We start from the raw sequence: 26,136 nt of genomic DNA on the forward strand, positions 1-26,136 counted from the left end.
ACCAATCCAACTAAAGTATACTGAAAGTGTGTTGTCATATATACATGCTCCATTTTTTGGGGGAAAAAAACAACATTAAAAGTGTATTAAAAAAACGTATATATGTAAGATTATAATAAATTTGATCCAATTACATGTGTGACTCATATCTATCTGTCTATCTATCTATCTATCTATCTATCTATCTATCTATCTATCTATCTATCTATCTATCTATCTATCTATCTATCTATCTATCTATCTATCTATCTAGGTAAGCTCCGCCCCTTCCGGGCTGTCCCGGTGTCCACATCGAACCAACCCTTCCCCGCTCCGCCCCGCCCCCTCCGTCTGGTTCCTCCTGCGTGACGCACGCGGGGCCCCGTCAGTGGAACTAGTCCGCTCGGCTCGCGCTCAGCTCGGAGCAACATGCAGGATGGCGAGCGTGGAGACAGCCGCCGAGCACGAGCGCATCCTGCGCGAGATCGAGAGCACCGACACCAACTGCATCGGGCCGACCCTCCGGTGAGTGACCCGCACCAACCCCTTCCCTCTCTCTCCTCTCTCCGATGAAAGCGGCTGAATCCCGGCGTCTCTCAGCTGGGAGGAGTGGGGTGGTGGTGGAGGTGGTGGTGGTGGTGTGAAACTTTATTTCCATGTGTCCATTATCGGACGGCTAACTTCACACACAAAAGCTAAGCTAATTTAGATAACTAACACCGGTGTGGCGAGCTCACACAGTGAGGTCAGAGCTATTTAATGCTTTTTGACCCGACTTTATCCTCTTTTTAAATTTTTTAAATAGTTTTATCTCCAAAGTGTGTCAACTTGTCCAGAAGCATTTGAGCAACTTGAGCTAGCAGAAGCTAACTCGGCTAACTACTTGACATTCTGCTCGCTGCTGCTGGAGCTCACGACCAGAGCCGAGGAGGAGCTCTCTGGTGGCCCAGTGCTGCTTGCTAAATGGCTCCAGTGTTTGTCAACACAAAGTCGGTCAACTTATCCCCGTTGGGGGGGTTGCTGTGTCGGCTAGCTGTCGCAGGTTAGCCAGCTCAACTGAGTGTTTTAGCACCGGCCGAGAGATAAGAAGGAGTGTCAAGTGTGTATGTTATGGACTCCATGACAGACAGAAAGACACCGGCTGGTGGTTTCATGCTTATGGGTGTTGCTAAATAGTTTAGTGGAAACTACAATTAAAGACTGAATAATGTCTTTTCTTTTCTTTTTTGGGGGGTGTTTGTGTGTCAGGGTTCATGGTTTCACATCCCTTTTAATCTGGGACGATGTGGCATTGCTTCATCTGTGGACCTGAAATTAGCAACAGTCCCTTCATGTGATGAGCAGTGATGTGTGTGTGTGTGTGTGTGTGTGTGTGTGTGTGTGTGTGTGTGTGTGTGTTTGTGTGTTATACACATACATACATATACACATGTATGTCATCCATACATATACACATCCGTATATACGCACACATACATACATACCTATACACATATACATACATATATACGTATACACACATATATACATACACACACTGACTTGGTCCTCTGTAGTTTGGCTCAACGAGTGACTGCCATGATTTCACTGCGTCTTGGTGTACTCGTCTTGTATTTATGTTGTTGTTTTTGTTGTTGTACGGACTCGTGTGTCTAAAAAAAATGTAGTAGAAGATCTCATTCATGTCAGGCTCCCAAAATACACAGAGCAGGCAGTCTGGGGTTTTTGCGGTTTGTCATTTAAAAATATCGCATGTGGAGAAAACAAAAGCAGCGTGATCCATGAGCGCATCCTTTCTGAAGACGTCTTCTTCGGAGTGAAGCGCGTCCTTGGCCAGCTGTCTTTGAACTGATTGTCTGAAGCGGAAACATGTAGTGAATGAACGGGGAAATGCAACGGAGGAACTGGACGATCAAAGGCTCGTAAAAGGTGTGTGTGTGTATTCGTGCCAGATGTTTAATCCGGTTACAAGTTTAACTTCATTCGTCACATAGGTCAACACAAGGTCAACGACACCATGATGAGAGAACGTGTGAAGATAAAAGGACAATAAGATGTAAGATAAGATTGAGAGGCGTGGCTCAAATATTAATTATATAATGTTTTCTACATGTGTTAGGTGGTAAGCTTTATTGCACGCTGGATATGTAGCAGGTCGGCAGCGGTTATGTTTCATTGTGTGAGCAGTAAACCTGACGGGAGGTCAGTGTTGTCAAGAGGCCCGCCCAAGATCCGTTCATCATACGACTCGACAGCTTTGTGCGACGCCTCCAGCTGCGACATTCTCCTCTGAGTGTGTGTGTGTGTGTGTTGTATCGTTTCATATTGTGACGTTTCATCTCTTCCCGCTTCTGTCAGACTCGGCCTCAGTGTTTCCAGTGCGCCGTCACGCACCTAAAATAATATCACGGTCTATGTTTGGAACTGTCGGCTTCGCCAGCGGCTATTTTCTATATTTGACTCGGGGTGTGTGTGTTTTTTTTCTTCCAATAGGCAGATATATCGGGTGAAGGATGCAACTGTTTCCTCCCTGCTGCCGTTTTTATTCCTCATCCCGAGACTTTTCCTCAATTCCTGTCGCGTTCAGCTCGTGTTCGACAGAGATAAAGAAAATGTTTGTGGGACTATAAATTGCTCAATTTTTCCCTTTTTGTGAGGAAACAGTGATATAATAAATAACTTCTCTGGATTTTCTTGAATTGTAACTTTTAATCCAGTAGTTTTTACAGGTTCAGGATAGTTTTTGTTGCGCTCAAACAGATTATTTTACAGAGTATTTTATGATATGTGGCTGCTGGCTGCGGTGTGTAAGATGTAGAAGGACCCGCTGGGGGTGTGTGTGTGTGTGTGTGTGTGTGTGTGTGTGTATTCATCTTTCTGCTCAGCCCTGGAAGCCCTTCTCTCTCTTAGATTACTTATTAGTAACTTCCCCAAGATCAAGACTCTTTAAATGGATAACTAGGCTGGCGGTGGGAGTTTGCGCTGTGTGTGTGTGTTTAAGTGTGTGTTTAAGTGTGTGTATGCAGGTCGAGGCCGGCTGCAGCATTCCTCCTCGACTCCCTCAGGTTGCAAACACTCACCTGCACAGACGAGTCTGTCTCCGTGAGCCTCCACACCCGATCACCGATCAATACGCTCAGTGATCGGTTACAGAGCTCTGAGAGGACTTACTGTACTTGTTATAAATACACACACAAACACACACACACACTTCCTTCACTGTCTCTGCACGCTTGCCGGATTCCTCTGCATCTTTGTCGGGTCGTATCGGTGTCAAATAGAAGTTACATCATCACCAAGAAGTAAACGGCTGCATTTGTTCACGATATATGGAACTAATTGGAAGGTTCAGCCCAAACCTGATGACCTCAGGATGCAGTTATTGAATTTGTTGATTGGGGGATTGTGATTTTAGGCTTTTTGTCGCTTCAGCCAAATAACTGTAAGAATTTTTTTTTTTACATTTCTTCAAGAGACGTTGCCGTGATTTTGAACCCTGTGAGTTGTTTGAATGTGTTCACGACTTTATTTGTGTTGGGTTCTGTTTGTCGCGTCGGCTCAAAGAAGTGTGTGTGTCATTGTGTGTTTTTCTCAGTGTGCAGCTGGTTAGTTTCTCCACATTTATCCTCCCATCATTCATGACTGGGGGCCTTTATGTGTGCGGTTCTCCACTCTGCAGCCGTGGGAAATGCTCGATTCTGATTGGTTGGCTATCAGATTCACTTATGGAAATTGTGCTGGCCAGTTAGAGCACAAGTTAGAGCACCAGTTAGAGCACCAGTTAGAGCACCAGTTAGAGCACCAGTTAGAGCACCAGTTAGAGCACCAGTTAGAGCACCAGTTGAAGCAGAAACAAGGTTTCATCAACTGCTGCTGAGCTTAAACTTGAACCATTTTAAACGCAGTCTCTGGTCGTTGTTTCTTTCCAGAGGCTGATTTTGATCCTTGAACTTGCCTAAAGTGTATTTGTTGTCTGAAGGGAGACGATTGCTTCATGTGCTTTGAGTGTTTTATAATATTTGCCATCGTGCTAAACACGCAGATGTTGGGAAAAACATTTAAAACGATTTATGATTCAAAGTTTCAGCCGCGACGCAGAACTAAATAATAATATAATCAGACTCGGCATGTCTGGAGTCGTTGTGAAGGGAGGGACCTGCCACAAGCTTGTTAACACGCACACACACACACACACACACACACACACACACACACACACACACACCCTGCTGAGTCATCAGCCTGTCGTCGGGAAGACACGCCAACACACACACACACATATTCATGCATGCATACACTCATAAGTGGGTTAAGATCCTATTTAGCCAGCTGTCACACACACACACACACACACACACACACACACACACACACACACACACACACAGGGGCATCTGTTTACGGTGATGTCATGACTTAACTAATACTTCACTAACGACTAGTAACTACCTGAAATAATCAAGAATTGCAGCATTAAAACACGTTTATGAAGCACATTTTAACCATTAGTGCGTCATTTATAACCTTAATAATTGGTTTGCTAAAGATATTAAGCATAATAGTCAAGTCCACACTGGCAGGAAACCAGCTCACGTCGGACTTTTTTTCCTCAATTCCACAAATGTCTTCGTCGGACGTCGACACACAAACTGTTTCTAAAGAAAGAACACGGAGCCGCTCTCTATTGTACGAGCCGGGCATTTCCTGGTCAACAGGAGGAAGGGAGGGGGGGTCAAGACATACCTGTGTGTGTGTGTGTGTGTGTGTGTGTGTGTGTGTGTGTGTGTGTGTGGGAAAGAACACAGGAAGAACTGTGATTGCTATTGCAGTGTTGTTAAATTAAATAGTTGTGTTTTATCAGATATTAGTGTTACGTATCAGCTGCTCTGCTCTTTAAATACGTGTAAAAAGCTCATCAAAACGTTGTGTGGCATATTAACCCAACAGACTCCAGCAAAACTAGTTTTATAGTTTTTAATAGTTTTATTTAATGGACTTGCTGTCTAAATATCTTAATGTGCCATGTGCTGGAGTCACTGACGAATAAAACAAGTAGAAATGTTGAACACTGGTTTTAAACCAGCTGAAAAAGCCTCGCAAATGAACTAAAATGAGAAGCAGCGATCCAGAGATGTTTGACTTTATTATTTAGGACCCGGTTTTACATTTTCAATGTAGATTTCCTGACATGAAGGACACGATAACACGCCGTTGTGCGTTGTCATAAGCCTTCCCCTCACTGTGGAGCTGCCCTTAAGCAAGGCACCGACCTGGAAACTACCGTTGTGATAGAGCAGCAGCAGCAATGCAGCGCCGCCCCCTAGTGGACACATGCTGAACACCACATTTCCAAACTCCTTCGTCCTTGCGGCCTCGGAGCGTTTATCAGTTTCTAAATGAACTTTTCTTGTCGTATTGTTTCACTTGACGCCGCATGGAGGCGTTTAGGCCACAAAGAAGTGGAGTAAGAGGAGCTTTTAAATGTCTAGGAGGAGTGGAACAGTCCATAAAGCCCGTCTTCTCTCCCCCTCTCGCCGCCCAGGTCGGTGTACGACGGCCAGGAGCATGGCCTCTTCATGGAGAAGCTGGACGTGCGCATCCGGAACCACGACCGCGAGATCGAGAAGATGTGCAACCACCACTTCCAGGGGTTCGTCGACTCCATCACCGAGCTGCTCAAAGTCAGAGGGGAGGCGCAGAAGCTGAAGGTGAGGCGGGACGGGGCGAGGAAGAGGAGGGAGGAAGAGGAGAGAGGAAAGATGGAGGGATGTGTCAAGGGCTCAAGAGCTCTGGAGGTTTGAGGGTTTTGGGTTCGTCTTTTTCTTTTTCTTCTTCTCTCCATTCATTGATTTATAAAATGCGTATGCAACTTAGTTTCGCAACATGCCAAGTTGACAGATAAAGATAAAGATGGACTTAAAAAGTAAAATAAATGAGTAAAACTAACTAGTGTTAATTATTGTTTTTGTCTCAGAGTCAGGTGACTGAGACCAACAAGCGTCTCCAGGATGACGGCCAACAGGTGAGTCCACACGTTTCACAAATATCCAAAGCGTCCAATCGGGACTCGTTTCAGGAGACCTAACGCCGCTTCCCTCCTCTTCCTCTTCCTACTCTTCCTCAGCTCATGGGCTCCATGGAGGAGCTGCAGAAGTGTCGCGTGCAGCAGAGGAACATCGCCACCTCCATCGACAAGCTGTCCCACTGCCTGCCGGGTAACGGCGACTAGAAACCAGCAGCGAGATGCGTCTCTGAGCTTTTAACTGTGTTTTTAAGACGGACCCGCGGTCCTAAACGTGTCTCTGTGCTCTTCCTCAGTCCTGGAGATGTACAGCAGACTTCTGGAGCAGATGAGGGCCAAAAGGTCAGCGACATCCTCTCGATTGGGTTGCAGCTCATTCACACATTTTTTAATCAATTTTCAATCAATTTTTTAAGAAGTGTTGCACTTGGACTATTGTCTACAGCCGCTAGAGGGAGCCAGAGCACTTTGTACCGTCACTCTACTCTTCTTGTTCTTCTTGTTCTTCTTGTTCTTCTTGTTCTTCTTCTTCTTCTTCTTCTTCTTCTTCTTATTTTTCTTCTTCTTCTTCTTGTTCTTCTTCTTCTTCTTCTTCTTCTTCTTCTTCTTCTTCTTCTTATTTTTCTTCTTCTTCTTCTTGTTCTTCTTGTTCTTCTTCTTCTTCTTCTTTTCACCTCCAACGTTTGACTTCTTCTTCTTCTTCTTTTCACCTCCAGCGTTTGACTTCTTCTTGGCCCCACCTGTAGATGGGAGTGTGGTTGCTCATGAATTTGTGTGTGTCTGTATGTCTGTGTGTGTGTGTGTGTGTGTGTGTGTTAGGTACTACCCGGCCCTGCGGACGCTGGAGCAGCTGGAGCACACCTGTCTCCCCAGAGCCGGCCAGTACCGGTTCTGCTCCATCATGGCGGAGAACATCCCCAAGCTGAGGACTCAGATCCGGGACACGGCCATGACGCAGCTGAGAGACTTCCTGGAGAGCATCCGGAAGCACTCGGACAAGATCGGAGAGACCGCCATCAGACAGGTGAGCCAACACACGGATGACGGACCCATGAGGACCTGTAGGTCGCTCTCTGACCCGTAGCCAGACCTGTCGGCATGAGAAGGTATTCACAGCCCGCACAGACCCGTTTAAAGCTTTCAGAGGCTGAAGCAGAGCGTCACGTCGTCCACTAGGTGTCACTAGAGGATCATTTCTCACTCGTTGCCGCTGTTTGACCAGCGAGTTGAAGGTGAAGGGATCTCTACCTGAAACTTAAAGGCGAGGCAAGTTTATTCGTAGAGCACATTTCAGCAACAAGGCGATTCAAAGTGCTTCCCATAAAACCATTAAAAACAGATTTAAAACCAGTTAAGAAAACATTAAAACAGTCACGAAAAATGAAAATAAAATGAAAAGCAGATTTAAAAACAATTTAGAAAACATTAAAGACAGCGAAGAGGCCACTCACACACACACACATGCTCACACACACTCACGCTAACACACAGACACACACACAAGCTCTCACACACATGCTCACACGCCGCTAACTCCTCTCCTGCTAACTCCTCTCAGCGCTAACTCCTCTTAGCGCTAGCTAGCATGGAGGTGGAGGAAACCCCGGCCGGCCCGACACCGCCAGCGGGATTAACTTGTAGTTTCCCGCGTTTGGCTCGGAGCGCTCGCACTCAATCACTCAGTGAGGGTGTTTACGTGTGTGTGGAGGAACAAATTAGACTTTCTTCCTTTCCTTTGTCCCTTGTTTTCTCCTCCTCTCTCTCTCTCCATCTCTTCCTCCCTCAGACAGCGTGTCTCTCCGCTGCGCTCTGTTCTAAATTAGCTCCGACTCCCTGCACCCGCTGCAGCGCCCGCCACCGAGGATGTGAAAATAAATAGATCTGGAGGAGGGGATGGAGGAGGAGGAGGAGGAGGGGATGGAGGGAGGGAGGAGACGGAGGAGAGAACGGGGCTCACAATGGAGCTATTGTCTGCTGCCACATGCCCGTAGAAGAGGAGGGAGAGAGGGTGGAAGATGGGTGGAGGAGAAGGATGCCAAGAGCAGGAGGAAGGAGGTTTTGAGAGAGGGAAGAGATGGAGAGAGAGAGAGAGAGAGAGAGAGGAAGAGATGGGGGGAGACAGATAATAAAGAAAGAAGAGAGAGGAGAGAACAGGGAAGGGGATGGAGGGAGAGAGAGGGAAAGAACAATGTGAAGAGGGGGAGGAAAAAAGAACGATGGAGAGGTGGAGGGAGAGACGAGTGAGGAGGATGGAGGAGATTTCCTCTTCTCTCTTCCGTTGTTTCCATCTTCTCATCTTTCCATCTTCTTCCCTCTTCGATTCACTTTCAGCAAAAGACGTGTTCAGAGCTTCTGCTGCGCGTTCAGTAGACACACACACACACACACACACACACACACTAATAGGAAGCATATTGTTGGGCCTGTGAAGTGGAAGAAGATTGATTACCTGTATCTAGTTACCGAACACACACGTGTGTGTGTGTGTGAGAGCAAGAGTGTGCGTGCAAGTGTGTGTGTGCTACCTGCCGAATAACGCTCCACAGTTCCCTTCAATCAGACATTACTTCTGGTTCGGGGGTCGGCCCGCCAAATAGTGATCCATAGCATCAGCATGTTTAATATGTTTATTGTATTTGTATTTTACTCCGTAACACAATACTTCAGAGTACTCTGAGTACATCTCTGATTGCTGTGGACTCTTTCCACCAAATAGTGAGAAAAACCATCTTCCGAAAAAATCTGTAAAATATGACAAACAGCCGCCAGCGAGACTCAAATGTCATAAATAATTTGGGGCGTGTTCCTTCAGGGACACCAGCTGGGGAAACTACTTTGGTGGCACTTTGTTTTTGGAAAACAACTTCCCAGCTGGCAGTAGTTTATTGTTCAGTGTCACAGAAACGCGATGTGAATTTATCTGTTCCACCGGAAGTAGAAGCCGCCAACAAACAACCGGCTGAAGCCACCTGTCAGCAGAGCCGTGCGGACGCTCTCCTCCTCCTGCGCTTGCGAAAGAGGAACCGTGAGCCGCCTCGAAGTCGGGCGGCGAGGCTGGTATTCGTCCCAGGAGGGGGGGAGGAAGAGGAGGAGGAGGAGGAGGGGGAGGAGGGGGAGGGGGGAGGCCACAGAAGTCATCATCGGATCATTTAGGAGCGTTTAGTGTCATTTAGCTGTAAATGGATTACGTTGTGGCTTTTAGATTCTGGCTCTCATCATCAGCGGCTTGTTCTCACTTCTCTTCGGCCCCCTCTCCCTCCTTCTTCTTCTTCTTCTTCTTCTTCTCCTTCTTCTTCTTCTCCTTCTTCTCCTTCTTCTTCTTCTTCTTCTTCTCCTTCTTCTTCTTCTCCTTCTTCTCCTTCTTCTTCTTCTTCTTCTTCTTCTCCAACATTTAACTTCTTCTCTTTCTCCAATGTTTATCTTCTTCTTCATCATCATCTTCTTCTTCTCCAACATTTAACTTCTTCTTCTTTTTCTTCACCACCTCCAACCTTTGACTCTTCTTCTTCTTCTTCTTCTTCTTCTTCTCTCCCTCCTCCTCCTCCTCTTCCTTCTCCTCCTCCTGCACTTCATCTCTTCCCCCCTGAGGTTCACATTAGATGACGCACATTCCCGCACTCGAAAACCTTCGAGTGCTTTCGCCGAGTGCCGCCTCCCCCCGAAGAGGGACGGGTGACAAAAGCCGGGAGTTTAAAGAAGGGGCTCGATGGGGGAACCTCAGGACTCCTTCAGGACTCCTTCAGGACTCCTCAGGACTCCTCAGGACTCGCGTCCCAACACATCGGCGAAGTGGAATTCTCTGACGCAGGCGCTGACGTCCGTCTGCGGCGCCGCGTACTTTCAGGACGTCAGTCTCTCCGTCTTTCATGTTTTTTTTAAGATGGGAAAGGAGCGTCACGCCGAGAGAGAAACGGCACAAAACAAAACGAGACTCTTCACTTTGTGTTTGCGGAGGTCCGCGCCGGCTTCCCTCCGTCGTCCTCTCGGTGTTTTCAAACCTTTCCAGACCTTTTGTTGGTTGATTCGAGTCGGTAAAAAAGACGTATTTAGATTTCCTCCTCCCCCAGTTTGGCACATTCCTCCCCCAGTGGACTTTCTGTCTTGAGAAATGAGACTTTCCACTGATTCTGTTTGTCTGATATGACTCATTTGTTGTGTGTGTGTGTGTGTGTGTGTGTGTGTGTGGGCATTAGATCAAAGATGGCATTGTTTAGCCAGTGCACATCCACCCTCCTACCGACACCCGTTCATCTCATTAGCGCCGTCATTAAAGGCCCAAATCGAAGCCTCTGACGTATCCATTGACGTCTTCAGCGGACAGACGGCGTGTCGGGAAGCCGAAGTCGATATTTCCCGATCTGGGCGTGGAGGGAAAGACGCACGTTAGCTTCTTTAGCTTCCCACGGATACTAGCGGTAGGAGAGAGTTCACGAGGGCCTCGGGCGCTAGCGGCGCTAGCAGCGCTAGCAGCGTTAGCGGCATCTGAATTAAAGCTGCAAAATATAACATTTGGACATAGAATGGAGACAAAAAACATGAGCTCAGTTATCTTTATAGAGTCAACAATAGAAACTTGAAGCCTCATTTCCCATGATGCATTGTTTCCCTCCCAAACAGTGCGAGGGTATCGAAGCGTTTCCAACTCCTTTTGTCTTTGCAACACCCCTTTTTTCGGGGGATACTTCCCCGAAAGGATCATTGCTGCATTACCTAAATGTTCCTACATATTAATACGTATTTACTTATATAAAAATTGACATATATTTCAAATGTACTGTCCCAATTGTGGCCTTTTCTTTTCCTTTTTTCTCTCAAACATGGAGGCTGACCCCCGTCTCCCTCTCCCTCAAGTCCTCCCGTCGCTAATTTTATGTGCTTTTGTCATCCTTCCTGTCCTTCCCTTCCTGCCTGGACATTTTCCCCTCCGCTGTATTCTTAGTCGCTTCTGTAAGTCACGTTTCTAAAAGGTGGTTTCCGAGGCTCAGAGTCCCTTCTGGGTCGTAACGTCTCTCTCCTGCAACGTGTAATTCTTCTTGTCTGTTGGTGTAATTGTTCCCGGTAAACATCTGGTTTTGGTGTCAGAACCCCTGAAGTTCTCTGAAGTCTCGCCAAAAAAAAGCTAAACTTCCTCCTCCTGCTCCTCTGGCGTTTGAAAGGTGTTCTGGGAAATGTAGGCACTAACCGAAGGAGAAACGACGGCGTCCTTTGAATTTAACCGATGTTTGTTTATGTCGTGCTTTCAGGCCCAGCTGCAGCGCTCGTTGGACAGCTCCTCGCAGCCGAGGGGCTTGATTGGCCGACGCGGCAGGAAGGCGATGGCGGCGGCGATGGCGGCGATGGGGGCGGGGCCAGACAGCGGCGAGCCGGGCGGCGGCGGCAGTCCAGAGTCGGAACAGGACTCTGGCATTCTGGACGTGGGGGACGAAGAGGAGGACGATGATGACGTGAGACAACTCTAGCTCACACACACACACACACACACACACACACACACACACACACACACACACACACACATACACACACAGAGTCTACATTCATCTCCTAATGTTGAGGAGATTTGAGTGAAACTTGATGAGGTCACACAAAGATCCCAAACCACAATTTCAACCGATCTTCCAACACACTCACACAAAACACACACCTCTCCCCCCCCCACACACACACACACACACAACCTGGACGCAGGATGCCCTTCAGCGACATGTTTACAGGCCCAGCTTCTGCGGGCACAAAGCCCTTCGGCGCTGACCTCTCGGCGGCGGCCCTCGCGGGGATCGGCGGCGCTTTGTTGCGCTCGAGGAAAAAGAGACGCAACACAATGAGGCGAGAGGAAGAGAACGCCGCTGAACCCGTCACCTCGCGCTGCCATTCTTGTTGCCTCCGGCTTATTTACGTCCTGGTAAACTCGACTCGACCTTCTTCACGGGAAGACCTTGGCTGGAACAAAGGCCCGCGGTCGCCCGAGGTCACGGCCCGCGGTGGCGCCGACGGCGGCCGGCGATGCCAGCCCGCCGGTCCCCTCCCCTTCCTCTACGGTCGTCCCCTGTGTCCCCGCATCCTTTGTTTTTTTGGTCCGCTCCCTTTGTTCTTCCTCTCCGGTCCTTCACGGCTCCTCCGAGTGGAGCGCGTCGCTCAGAAGTCTCGTTCTCCGTCCGGCGTGTCAGCCGGTTCCACCGGAGAACGCCGCCGATAAACCACCTGCAGACAGAACCTCGTCCTCTGGATCATCAACAACACACAACACCTGTCATGTAGTTATACACTTTATATATACTTTATACTAATATACACTGTATATACACTGTATATACTTTATATATACTTCTATACACTTTATGTTCTTTATACATACTTATATACACTTTATATACTTTGTACATACTTATTTACACTTTATATACACTTTATGTACTTTATATGTACTGATATACACTTCATTCACACTTTATATACTGTATACATACTTATATACATTTTATATACTTTGTACATACTTATATACACTTTATATACACTTTATGTACTTTATACATACCTATATACACTTTATGTACTTTATATGTACTTATATACACTTCTATTTCACTGTATTTACTTTATATGTACTTCTATAGACGTTATACTTTGCATTTTCTCTCCTGTCCTCTTCACCTTGTGTGTTTGTGTGTGTGTGTGTGTGTGTGTGTGTGTGTGTGTGTGTGTGTGTGTGTGTGTGTGTGTGTGTGTGTGTGTGTGTGTGTGTGTGTGGTCACATCAAAGCTGTCATTGTGATATTTACAGAAGGCAAACTTTCCAGAGGGCCAGAGGGCAACGTCCTTTTTCTTTCTTTTGTTGCTCTTGTGTGTTAAAACGGGTAAAATGCCACCGTGTTGTTCTCCGGGAGGGAGGGAGGGAGGAAAGGAAGGAGGGGGGGAGGGAGCGAGGGGGGGAGGGAGGAAGGGATGTGGGATGAATAGAGTGACGGAGAGAGGGAGAGAAGAAGAGCTGGTGACCGGATGATGAAGTGATGCAGAATTTGTGTTTCTGCGTCTTTCTCCCGATTACCATAAGTCTCACTAAACACACTTCCCTCCATCCATCCCTCCTTCCTTCTCTCCCTCCTTCTCTCTCCCTCTCTCCCTCCCTCCCTCCCTCCTGTTGTCTCCCACAAAAGCCCATCAAGCCCTCTCTGATTAAGGTCTTGTGTTCTGGAAGAGAAGAACAAGACATTTGTCATTTGGGGCCTTTCTCTTTGTCGTCGCTGTTTTACTCACCTTCATCTGTTACATGTCGGTGTCTTTATCTTTATGTCCGTGACGTGTAAATACACAAATATTGTCAACACGTACACAAGAAAAAGCAACGCAAAGGCAACAACACGTCGTTGCTGTGAACAAACAGACTTGTGATCAGTGAATGTTTCTGTCTTCAGGTCCCAGGAACTCAGGATCTGGTGGATTTCTCTCCAGTTTACTGCTGCCTGCACATCTACACGGTGCTGGTGAGTCATCGCTCATGTCTCCTCTGTCCTCTGTCCTGTGTCCTCTCTCCTGTGTCCTCTCTCCTGTGTCCTCTCCTCTTTCTCTCCTCTCTCCTGTGTCCTCTCTCTTTTCTCTCCTCTCTCCTGTGTCCTCTCTCCTTTCTCTCCTCTCTCCTGTGTCCTCTCTCTTTTCTCTCCTCTCTCCTGTGTCCTCTCTCCTCTCTCCTGTGTCCTCTCTCTTTTCTCTCCTCTCTTCTGTGTCCTCTCTCCTTTCCCTCCTCTCTCCTGTGTCCTCTCTCCTTTCTCTCCTCTCTCCTGTGTCCTCTCTCCTTCTCTCCTCTCTCCTGTGTCTTCTCTCTTTTCTCTCCTCTCTCCTGTGTCCTGTCTCCTCTTTCCTCTCTCCTTTCTCTCGTCTCTCCTCTCTCCTCTCTCCTCTCTCCTGTCTCCTCTCTTCTTCTCTTCTCTCTTCTCTATCTCCTCTCTCCTTTCTCTTGTCTCTTGTCTCTCCTCTTCTTTCTCCTCTCTCTCTTCTCTTCCATCAGCTGACCGTTTGCATCGTGTCGTGATGACGGTGAGCTTTAACCCTGATCATCACTTCCTGTTCTAACTTCTGCATGTAGCGCTTGTCGTCACATCGTTGTTGTGTTGTTGTTGTGTGTTGTTGATAACTTGACTACACAATGGATCGTCTCGTAGTTCACATGGATTCATTCATTTGTGCGTCTGAGTTTTCATGAAAGCTCGAAACACGACGAGAGGAACAAAGAGAGCTGGTCGCTGTCCGCGGTGCTGAACGCCTCACCGCTCTGTGTGTGTGTCTGTGTGTGTGTTTCATGTGCAGCGTTGATTCGGTTTGAGAAATCCTCCCACCAGAGACTTCTAGAAGGAATGAGCTCCTTGTTGGTGTGTGTTTGTTTGTCCACGAGACACAAACACAAACACACTAAAAATAAAACAAACAGACGAACTTAAGCAAACACAAACAGGGAAATCTGAGAAGCTTTCAGGGGGCTGAGGCCGAAAGTACACACACACACACACACACACACACACACACACACACACACACACACACACACACACATATACACATATACACACACAGCTGAAAAGTATCTTAGTGACTTAAAAGACTAAAAATGGCGACTCCCTTTTGAAGTTAGTGAGAGGTATGTTGATGCCTTATGAGCCTGGTTTCACTCCAACGTGTGTGTGTGTGTGTGTGTGTGTGTGTGTGTGTGTGTGTGTGTGTGTGTGTGTGTGTGTGTGTGTGTGTGTGTGTGCTGTGACCGGGCCAACGCCACCAGAGGGGTCGACAGGAAGTGCATGAACTTTGAAAGGAAGGAGAAAATGAACGAGTAAGAAAGAGAGAGAGAGAGTGATGAAGGGAGGGAGCAAAAAAACAGAAAAGCGAGAGTGAGGTTAGAGGAAGGGTAAAGGGGGAGAGAGGAGGAGAGGAACTGAAGAGCGATTGGGTGAGCGAGGTTAGATGATAGAGGAGGAGGCAAGGAGGTCAGGGGAGTTTAAAGGGGTGAGAACAGATGATGTCATGATGGGGAGAGGGAGGGAGGTGGAGGTGTAATTCACCGAGACGTTTACAGGAAGGAGGGATGGAGAGAGAGAGAGGATCGGCTACCGAGCGATAAGGCGGCGAGGAGAGAGGGGAGAGGGGAGGAAAGGAAGCAGGGAGGGTCAAAGGGAGGTTAGAGAGGGCAAAAACAGGAAGACAAGGGAGAAAACACAACTCGGAGTGAGAGAGATTAGAGCGAGGGATGACCACAGGAGAGAGGGGGGAGAGGGAGGGAGAGAGAGGGGGGAGAGGGAGGGAGGGAGAGAGAGGGGAGGGGGAGGAGGGGGAAAGGAACATGGATAAGGAAAGCGAGAGTGAAGGAGGAGAGATGGAGGAGGGAAAGAAGTGTGTTTAGTCTCGGCAAGGTGTTGAAAGGTCTGACCTCTTCACCTCTGAGGTCACACACACACACACACACACACACACACACGCTGTCTTTAAAGTGGTGTGTGTGTGTGAGAGTGACGGGTCGTTGGGCAGAGATTAGGAGTTACTGTTAAAAGAGAAAGAGTTTGCTGGTGCTGTGCAAGAGGATCGACTGGAAAATCACACACACACACACACACACACACACACACACACACACACACACACACACACACACACACACACACACACATTCATTTATTTTTCTAGTAAACCTGGATGCAGAACCCAGTTTGCAATCAAGACCACCACTTTCCTCCACATCGTGTTTTTATTTTAATTTTTCCGTCTCCTCTTCCTTCTCTCTCTCTCTCTCTCTCTCTCTCTCTCTCTCTCTCTCTCTCTCTCTCTCTCTCTCTCTCTCTCTCTCTTTCTGTCTCTCTTTCTCTCTCTCTTCCTTTTCCTCTCTCTCTCTCGGCCTCCATCTCTCCTTCTTGTCTCCTTGTTTTTTAAAGTCCACGGTTTTTCCAGCCGTCAGAGACCCCTCGAACAATACGGCTTTGTTACTCTTAGAGACACACACACACACACACACACACACACGTGCTGCAGAATTGTGGACAGAGATGTGATCAGTGTAAACATGAGACTGGAGTCCAACACACTGCAGAAAGAGCGAGGGAGAGAGAGAGTACTCAGTTCCATCTTTTTCTTTTTCTTAATTTCAGTCTTTCGTTCTTTTCTGTCTCTCTTCTTTCTTTCTTTTGTCTCTTTTGAGGTCTCAAAAATGCTCAAAATTTAGCATTTAGTTTTATGGAGGTCAAAGGTCATTGTGACCTCAGTTATTTTTGGGGGCCTTAACGCTCTAATATTTGCTCTACTTATAACAAATCATCACACAAATGTCTTAATAGGATGAAATAACAACGTCATAACATTTTATATCCAAAAGGTCGACCTCACTGTTGATGCTTTGGGATTTTCTTTGACCTCTAGCTGACCTTGCAAGGGTCGTTGGCGCTGAGGCCGTGTTTTTGGGGGCAGTGGGTTAAACGCAACGTCTTCGTGTTTATTCTCCGTATTCTTCTGCTTACCTGCTTATCTCCTCGATGACGTCACACGTCATGTGACTCCAGAGCCGCCGGGCGGCGTGTCGATACGCTGCCGCCGCTCTGGAGCCTCTGAGCTCACACAGGAGTCTGGTACCTGATGAGGACATGTTGCTCCCACGCAGCAGAGGAGAGATAAGAGAGGGAGGGAAGGAGGGAGGGAGAGAAGGAGAGGGAGAGAGAGAGAGAGAGAGAGAGCTTCTGTGTAATGGAAGGAAGAGATACGAGGCGGACGCCTTCAGAGAGTTTGTGTGTTTTAGGTTTTGATGTCTGACCGCCGACGCCAACCAAAACTGTCTTCAAAGAGACTTTGACGTGCGCGCACACACACACACACACACACACACACACACACACAGAGGTCCTAACCTTTTAGTTACAAAGAGCATGTCGTGGTCGTCCAGGTGTTTTAACACAAAATGGGACAAAAGAACCTCACGAATCCTCTGAAATTATGACGTTCAGCTATGTTTTTGGCGTCCTCACACACCTCACACACCTCACACACCTCACCTGCTCACACCCCTCCTGCCGCCGCCTCACCTGTCCTCTGTGTCTTTAGGGTTTGCGTGACGTGTTTGAGAACTACTACAGGAAGCAGAGGAGGAAACAGGCTCGCCTCGTGCTGCAGCCGCACTCTAACATGGTACGACCTGCACCGCCACCGCGCGCGTGTGTGTGCACCACACACTCCTAACTACCCGCCCTGACCCCAACACACACACTCACTCAATCCTTAATCCATAACTTCTTCGTAAACAGAATATTTTAAGCTCTTAATGGATCGAAAAATGAACATTTTGTGGTTTTAATGCTGTTTTCTTGTGTACATTATCTGTTTAGTTGAGTTTGAAACCTTTTGTGTTCCCTCGTTGTGTTATTTTGTGTTTCTTATGCGTTTCTAGCATGAGACTCTGGAGGGATACCAGCGGTACTTCAATCAGATCGTGGGGTAAGAACCTCCATCTTTAAGTGACCTCTTCCTCGGAGGAGTCTTCTTTAACTCATCATCATCATCATCGTCACAAAATAGGGTTTTTCCTCTCTCCTCCTGTGCAGAACCTGCCTGACAATCATCACGTTTAAAGGTTTCTTCAGTTTAAAATTAATCCAGCGGTAGCTGTCCGTGCACCCATGGGTGTAGGGCAAAGAATGGCTGCTCGTGGATAATTCGGCATGCTTTTAATAGCGCTGATGTCCATTTATCATCCATCCATCCTTCCTTCTTTCCTTCCATCTGTCCGTCACCCGTCCACCTTTCCCCGACTCCTCCTCTCCAGACGTTCCTCCCCAAGTCTCTCGTCCTCCACAGCGTCCACATGTCACATGTTGGACGTCACCCACCTCTCCGTCTGTCTACGGATGGAGAGACAAGGAAAGAGAGAGAGAGAGAGAGATCTTGAGTGAAAAGCGAGCAGCGACACCTCATTTCATTTAGTTCTGAGTGACTTCTGACCATTAGACATCTTTTCATCTCTCCTTCCTCTCGGCCCACACTCACTTAGCCCTTCCTTATACTTTTCCTCTCATCTATCACTCCATCCAATTCTCTCCGTTGCACACACACACACACACACACACACACACACACACGGTTGATAAAGTGTGTGTGATGGTGGTTGGCTTATTGCTGTTATTCCTTCTGTCTGTCTGACTGGAGCAGACCTTCTATAAACAGCGCCTGGGCTAGACACACACACACACACACACACACACACACACACACACAGGTCTGTTTTTCCCATTTGAAGTTTTGTAAAATGCCATCCCCGTGTCTGTTTCTCTCCCATTGTTCAGTAAATCAAACCTCTTTTTATTCTCAGTAACAACTCAAGTTTTCTTCTTTTTTTGTATTTATTGACATTAAAACATATTAAAAACAAAATAACAACAAACCTTCCGATAAACCATGTTATTGAAATGAACAAAAACACATTTATTTGCTTTCTTTATAAAGGACGTGGGCGTATTCTTGATGCTTTGGGCCGTCGTTCATATCAGTAATAACATGTTTATTACAGGAAGGATGGCACGGTTCTCACCGAACATGAGAACAAACATAGTAGTAAACAGTAAACATGTTGATGCTCATCCGTCAACAAAGAGAAGATAAACCACGGAAACAAATCCCCACTTTTTCACCACAGTTTGATGTTTTCTTTCTAGAATATCTGCCTGGAACTTCTCGTTTTTATGTATTTTTAAATGTTAAATCTTTGTCTCCGTCCAGCTTCTTCGTGGTGGAGGACCACGTCCTGCACACCACCCAGGGGTTGGTCAACCGGGCCTACGTGGAGGAGCTCTGGGAGTTGGCGATGTCCAAGCTCATCGCCGCCCTGAGGACGCACTCCGTAAGCACGGCGGAGGAACCCGAACGCCATTTTGATTGTGTTCAGTAATCACAGAGACGTTATAACCAACTCCTCTCTTCCTCAGTCGTACTGCGACAACCCCGACCTGGTGCTGGACCTGAAGAACCTCATCGTGCTCTTCGCCGATACGCTGCAGGTACGTGTGTTCGATGCCGACGTCTTTGGTGAAAGACTTTCTTTCTTGATTTTTAGTTGGTTTTTTTTTTTGGAAGTTGGAGTTCATCATCTGATGTCAGCTTAGTCCACGTGATGAACTACCCGGGATGGATTGGGTGTGATGGATGAGAGGATGGAAGGAGGGAGGGAGGGAGCAAGGGAGGAAAGGAGGGAAGGAGACGGAGGGGATGTGGGCTACAGCCGGACGAGAGAGAAGCGGTCTTGAGATGAGTGAGCGAGAACGAGGGAGGGGAAGCGGCGACGCTCCAAAGCCGCTCACGTGAAATGATGAGGTGCCGCTGAACGGCTGAATCCTTGCGTGTGTGTGTGTGTGTGTGTGTGTGTGTGTGTGTGTGTGTACACGTGAGTGTGTGCCCCCAGACCTTTATGTTGTTTTGGTCTACTTCCTGTAGTTTTTCGTGTAGAAAAACAGAGGTTTTTTTACATTATTTTAAGGCTCGAGGATTTTAAAAAGTCCTCAATCAGTGCTTCTATATATATATATATATATATATTTATTTTTTTATTTTTATTTATTTATTTATTTTTTTTTCAGCGTCCAGCTTGTTTATTGTCGTCATCATCCTGTATTTCCTCGCGTGTGTTCACGCTGACCGTCTCCTCTCTCCTGCAGGGGTTCGGTTTCCCGGTGTCGCAGCTGTTCGACATGCTGCTGGAGATGAGGGAGCAGTACGGGGAGATCCTGCTGAAGAGGTGGAACGTCACCTTCAGGTACCGGCCGCTCGATTCCCGACCTCTGACCCCCCCGACCTCCTGGCAGCGGCTCGGGGGACAAACGTGTTTCTCTGTGTGCGTCGTGTTTAAGAGATTGTGTTGTTCAGTAGCTGCACTGACCTTCCTCTATTCCAGTAGTAAGGTCATGAGGGTGCACCTACTTCTGTTTGTGACACACACACACACACACACACACACACACACACACACACACACACACATACACACACACACACACACACATACACACTGTTGGTTTGTGGGAAACGTCCTCTGCTGGTTTTGAAGTTTTTACGACCATCCACAGGGAGGAAGTGTTTTAAAGCAAACGTCCGGAACATTCTCTACCCTTCAGAATGGGTAGTACCCTTACAAGTGTGTGTGTGTGTGTGTGTGTGTCTGTGTGTGTGTGTTTGGGCCCACACGCCATTGTTTCACCATCGCTTTTGTCCATTGACACCAGAGGGACTTGAAGTGAGAACGGACAAACAAAAACACACACACACTCTCTCTCGCTCTCTCTCTCTCTTTCAAACACACATGCATGTGCGCGCACACACACACACACACACACATTCATACGCACACTGGGGAAAGCCACAGGAATGTTGTGTTGTATTGTTGGAGAGGGAGCGCTCTCCGGTTCACGGCCTCTCCATGGAACGCTGGAACGTCCGAACTCGGGAGCGCCAGCGAGAAGCGAGGAGGGGTAGAGGGAGGGAGGGGGGAGGAGAGGGGAGGAAGAGGAGGGTGGAAGAAAAACCTTGAGCATCGCAGTGACTCTCGACTGGATGATTGAGTGTGTGTGTGTGTGTGTGTGTGAGACGGATTGCATCGTTGTCATTCCATCTGAAAATAGAAGCTCGTTGTTGTTCCTCCTCCTGCAGGCAGGTGTTGGACCAGGACAACTTCAGTCCCATCCCGGTGTCCACGGAGCAGGAGTACAAACACTACACCTCCCAGTTCCCCATGCAGGACCCCGAGCTGGACAAGGTAGAGAGAGAGAAAGAGGAGGAGGAAGAGAGAGAGACGCTTCAGAATGAGCAAGTGAAGGCCGGGCTCGTCTCAGGCCGCTCGCGTGTGCAGAAATAAAGCAAAAAGAAATCCTGTAATCTCATTAATTCCATGTTTTTTGTTTTGTTATTTCCTTCAGCTTCCTTTCCCCAAGAAGCTTCCCTTCTCCGAGTTTGTGCCAAAAGTCTACTGCCAGCTCAAAGAGTTCATCTACGCCTGCCTGAAGTACTCAGAGGACCTGCATCTCAGGTACGCTCGCCATCACCGAGGCCCTCGCCATCACGCCATCAGCGTTTGAGTTGTCCTTCTGGTTTTTTGATCCTCTTTTGGACAACCTTGTGGCTCCTCCTCTTTTTGTTGTGGCTCCTCCCACAATTAAAAACTAGAATTAGGATTTTTAACACCAGTCGCTGGAACTCAAACCACTCGGGCAAGAGCTGTCAAAATGTCCAAAAAATGTTTCTCTCTCTCTCTCTCTGTGTCTCTCTCTGTGTCTCTCTCTCTCTCTCTCTCTCTCTCTCTCTCTCTCTCTCTCTCTCTCTCTCTCTCTCTCTGACCAGAGATCTTTGTCTCATTACGTTTTGGGCCGCGCGACCACAACTCGGCAATCAAGGCCGGCTTCTGTTGCGTGTTCTGCCGAGGTCACACAGGAACCCTCTGAGTGTGTGTGTGTGTGTGTGTGTGTGTGTGTGTGTGTGTGTGTGCGTGTGCGTGTGCATGTTGGACACGGTTAACGGAAGAATTAACTAAAACAATGCAGCCACTTTCCTTCGGAGGAGACGAGCAATCAGGAGACGACTTCCGCCGTCCAGAAGGATTCCACACACAGGGATGGGGTTCAGCCAGACACACACACACACACACACACACACACAAGCTTGTATACGTACACACATGAAACTCGAGCCGCACATGTCGAGCTTTCACGCACATTTCACGACAAACCGCTGCGGGAATCCTTCAGTTTGTCAGCGTCGCGCTCCGATTCGTTCGGAGGGTTTTTGACTTTTATTCACGGACGCTCGTCTCCTCGCGGCTCGTGTGGCTTTCTCTTTCTCTCTTTCTCTTCTTTCTTTTCTTTTCTGTGAGCGTATTTGTATCCCGTGACCGCATGTTCCACAGCGCTGCCCCTCGGGCGTCTGTGCAAAAAGGCCCTCGCGTGTTTGTTTGTTTGTTTGTGTGTTTGTCGGGACACATCTGTTTGTGCGAGTGTGTCGGATCCCCGGTGGGAGGTGGGAATCAAGGAGGTGCTGTTGATCCGTGACCGGAGGAGGAAGAGAGGAGGAGGAAGAGGAAGAGGAGTGATTGGAGGTGGGAGGGGTGGGGGAAGAAGGGGTCTGATCAAAGGGAAGGAAGAGAAGGGATGAAAAGAAACTGATACAAACTGTGTGTCATGGACAATGAACTCACAAAATGTGCACTGAACTTCACTTAATCAGAGTCAAACTTTGCAGATACTTTTTAACACATAGTGATATTTTATGGCGCTCATATGCATCATTAAAAAGAGGAAATGCATCCTGGAATTTCCTTTTTTTTTCGGAATTTCTTCATTTTTTAAATTTCTTTCCTGTGTTCTATCATCAACCAATAAACCAGTAACACACATGCTAACATATGAACCTCTTAACTAGTCTCACAAGTGTTTTTTTTATGTTATAGGCTTTTAAATTATTCAAATAGCCCTCGTGGTTGAGGAGATAGTCCGTGTTTTACATGGGGATGCGAACCATTCGGCGTTAAAGACGTCAAGGTGCTTTTTAAAGTCACTTCATCTCTCGGGGAAATCATCTTCCCCAGACGGCTGAGCAGACTAATCGCTCTCCTCAATCAGAGTAATGACGCCACCGTTTGAGCCGGGCTTGATTTCTGCCGGCGCAGCACACACACACACACACACATACACACACACACACACACACACGGCTATCCGGTTCCCGGCACGCCTTCCTGCTTCCCGCTTCAAACGGCGGCGCGGGTCCGGAAGCAGACGGGATGACGGAGCGGGACTGTGGCCATCGATCCCTCTGAACTCTGACCTCACGGCCTGTTCCCCTTTCTGGTTTTGGAGCGGAAAGGGAGTGTGTGTGTGTGTGTGTGTGTGTGTTTCAAATGCGTATATACGCTCACAAACGATAAACACGTTGCAAAAGTATAAAGACGTCATATGAATAATAAGTTCATGTTCAACAGGAATAAATACAGTGGAAGAAGCAAAAACACGTTTAAAGTAAAAAGAATAGAATGAAAGACAAATGTGCATAATACTACGTAGTACTTAGTATTTGGTGTGTAGTATTTTGCGGAGTGAGTCCGTGACTTTGTGCGACTCCTCTCTCTCGCTTCATGTCGAGCAGCTGAACCGCGGCGGCGGTTTGGCGGCGTCTCCGTTTTTCGGTGGCAAACGACGCGGGAACGTCGCGCTGTGCCGATGAAAAATGATGAGTGGAACACGGCCATTGTGCAGACACACACACACACACACACACACACACACACACACACACACACTTGAACAGGGCCAAGACACACACACTCACACGCTCACAAACTCACTCAAGCTGTCCTTCTCCCCAAAGACCAGCATGGAGAAAGCAGAGCGAGTTCCATGTGTCGCTGTGTGTGTGTGTGTGTGTGTGTTTATTGTGTGTGTGTGTGTTCCTGTCGTCACACACGCCGTAAACACACACGGGAGGCCCTCCGACATCAACCGCCGCGCACATTTATTGCGACTGATGGCAGCATAAATATAATGAAACCTTATCCAAATTCTGCGGTGTGTGTGTGTGTGTGTGTGTGTGTGTGTGTGTGTGTGTGCATGTGTGTGTGCACGCTTGTGTGCAGAGTTCACTAGCATACATTGACTTTTTGCCACTCTCCACACACCGTTTTTGTCGACTCCGCACTTCTTGCAGAGGAATTTTCCCCCCCTCTTCCTCCTCCTCCTCCTCTTCCTCATCCTCCTCTTCCTCCTCGTCTTTGCTCTAAATCGTCGGAACGTTTTTCGGATTCTTTTGCTTTTTTGGAAACAACGTGAGGCTTGAAATTCCAGCGCCCGCTCTCCCTCAAGCGACACTGTGCGTGCGCAAGAGTGTGTGTGTGTGTGTGTTAGTGTGTGTGTGTGTGTGTGTTAGTGTGTGTGTGTGTGTGTGTGTTTAGGTTGAATTCCAGGCTCCGATAATTTACTGATTTGCTTGGAATGTGTTTGTTGCACCACCGCAGGCCTCTGGAATCGAACACATGCGCTTTAAAAAATCCGCACAAATTCCTCTTCATCATCATCACCATCATCATCATCACCATCCGGGGGAAGAAAGCGATCGCTTTGTTTCCTGCTGATTGTCTCCGCGTGTGTCGTGTGTCCTCTTCTGACCTTTCCTACATACATACATATATGTGTGTGTGTTGTCCCTTTTTTAAACTGGGTTGTGTGTACCGGTCCTTCTCCGTACCTTTACCCTCCTCCTCTTCCTCCTCCTCTTCTTCCTCCTCCTCTCCGGTCGGACGCTTCCAGGAAAACCAGCGATTCAGGCCGGAGGGGCGACGAGCGCTGCCATGAAAAACCTTCTGGGTTTCTTCACCCGCGTTTCAAATGAGAGTGAGAGAGAGAGAGAGAAGGGGAAAGAAAGAAAGAAAGAAAGACAGAACCCGGCCCGGTATGTCGGAGGGTTTTGTTATGTAAGTGGGTCTGATTAGCGCCGTCAAACATTTGCTTTAACAGGAAATTTGAGCTCGTTTCTCGTTTAACGGCCTGCTGGCGGTCGTCTCCGGGCCTGCTGGCTGCGCCGAGGTGGTAATTTTATGACTATTTAAAGTCTGTGAGGACAGAGAGAGTGTGTGTGTGTGTGTGTGTGTGTGTGTGTGTGTGTGTGGTAAATATATGTTTTGAGAGAAGCAATGGATGGCGACGACGAGGGATGCGAGGCGCGATGGGAAAAACATATTTCTGGATCAGTTTTTACGAGCGGCCTTTGACGGATTCTGAAGGCTGTTTTAAAATCTTAAATTGCCGTTTTAGGTTAATTATTTTTGAGCTGCAACGGAGGTTTTAAGGCGGCGTTTGACTTCTTCTAATGAGGCCGACAGCTCGTAATGTGCTCATTGGGATTGGCTGACATTTAGACTTTTTTTTCCCAAAATGGAGATGTGTGTGTGTGTTTTTTTTTTTTTCGCAGACTTCGAAATTTGCTTTAAAGTGTTTGTACTGGCGCTGAGACGCGGCGGCCCTCCGCGAGGAAATCACTCCTGCACAGTCACTCATTGTCTGCCTGTGTCTTTGTTTATGTGTGTGTGTGTGTGTGTCGGTGTGTGTGTGCGTGTGTCCTCAGCTCCACGGAGGTCGACGATATGATCCGCAAGTCCACCAATCTGCTGTTGACCAGAACCCTCAGCCACTGTCTGCAGTACGCCATCAAGAAGAAGAATGTGGGGCTGGCAGAGGTACGTACGTGTGTGTGTGTGTGTGTGTGTGTGTGCGTGTGCGTGTGTGTGTCCGTCCAATGTGTAAAGAAGGAAACTCGGCTTGTTCTAATCTCTGTCTGAGGGGAACGAGCTCATGTTGTTGCACAACCCGCTCAGGACGATCGTTCTCGACCTTTCCAGCCCATTTAGTCTCACGAGAGCGTTTATCTCTCTTTCTTTTTTTAACTTTAAACTTTTCTTTTTCCACTTATTTCACCGGCACGAGAGGCCAGACACTGTGAATTCACGTGAATGTACCTTAAGTTCCTGTAGTCCTGTGTGTAAGGAGGACGAAGCGAAATACGTTTTTACTGCACGGCATAACTTGTCTGGAAGCCCATTTCTTCCACACACACACAAAAAAATAATTAGGCCAAAATTAACCCCAAAAAAACATTAAGACAAAAAAAAAAATTACAATACAAAATAAAATATATATATATAATATAATAATTACCAAAATAAAAACATAGGAATTTTTTTTAAATTGACAAAAAATAATAATAATTCATGACAAAAAAGAAAATATATATGACTAAAAAAATAAATAAATATTTTGATAATTTTTATTTTTTTTGTGTGGCGGGAATGGGCTTCCATAGAGTTATATGCGCTTATGGCGATAAAAAAATATCTTGAATTTTGATGCGAGAGTGCATCCTTTTGTTTGCTTTTGTTGTTGTTTGTTGCAATTAATTGGGCTGAATATCACAAATAATGTGCAGACTTTAAAGGTGGATGTGCAAACTGAGGCTCATGACGCAACAACACTTATGATTATTGTAGAAATTGCTCTTTTTTTCCCTCATTTTGGGGGTAAAATCCTCATGTTTTCACAACCACGTTCGTATGAAATGTCCCTGAAGTCGTGATGTTTCATATTTTGCGTC

At 47.3% G+C, this 26,136-nt stretch overlaps 1 protein-coding gene across 1 annotated transcript in view; it reads left to right on the forward strand.

Moving 5' to 3' along the window:
• The first annotated feature begins 373 nt into the window (after positions 1-373).
• exoc6b (exocyst complex component 6B) overlaps positions 374-26,136 on the forward strand; it is a 56,883-nt gene continuing 31,120 nt past the window's right edge. The window contains exons 1-16 of the mRNA XM_068587768.1: positions 374-504; positions 5,522-5,687; positions 5,954-6,001; positions 6,104-6,194; positions 6,298-6,343; positions 6,821-7,025; positions 11,245-11,445; positions 13,416-13,484; positions 17,071-17,154; positions 17,414-17,460; positions 18,739-18,859; positions 18,945-19,016; positions 19,671-19,768; positions 20,659-20,764; positions 20,925-21,034; positions 25,114-25,225. Of these exons, the coding sequence (XP_068443869.1) occupies positions 416-504; positions 5,522-5,687; positions 5,954-6,001; positions 6,104-6,194; positions 6,298-6,343; positions 6,821-7,025; positions 11,245-11,445; positions 13,416-13,484; positions 17,071-17,154; positions 17,414-17,460; positions 18,739-18,859; positions 18,945-19,016; positions 19,671-19,768; positions 20,659-20,764; positions 20,925-21,034; positions 25,114-25,225 (1,665 nt within the window). The 5' untranslated portion in view covers positions 374-415. The remainder of the gene's footprint in view (positions 505-5,521; positions 5,688-5,953; positions 6,002-6,103; positions 6,195-6,297; positions 6,344-6,820; positions 7,026-11,244; positions 11,446-13,415; positions 13,485-17,070; positions 17,155-17,413; positions 17,461-18,738; positions 18,860-18,944; positions 19,017-19,670; positions 19,769-20,658; positions 20,765-20,924; positions 21,035-25,113; positions 25,226-26,136) is intronic.

The sequence above is a fragment of the Clinocottus analis genome, unplaced genomic scaffold (genome assembly GCF_023055335.1).
Source record: "Clinocottus analis isolate CAN_PGR_092001 unplaced genomic scaffold, fCliAna1.0.p SCAF_21, whole genome shotgun sequence".
Classification (NCBI taxonomy): domain Eukaryota; kingdom Metazoa; phylum Chordata; class Actinopteri; order Perciformes; family Cottidae; genus Clinocottus; species Clinocottus analis.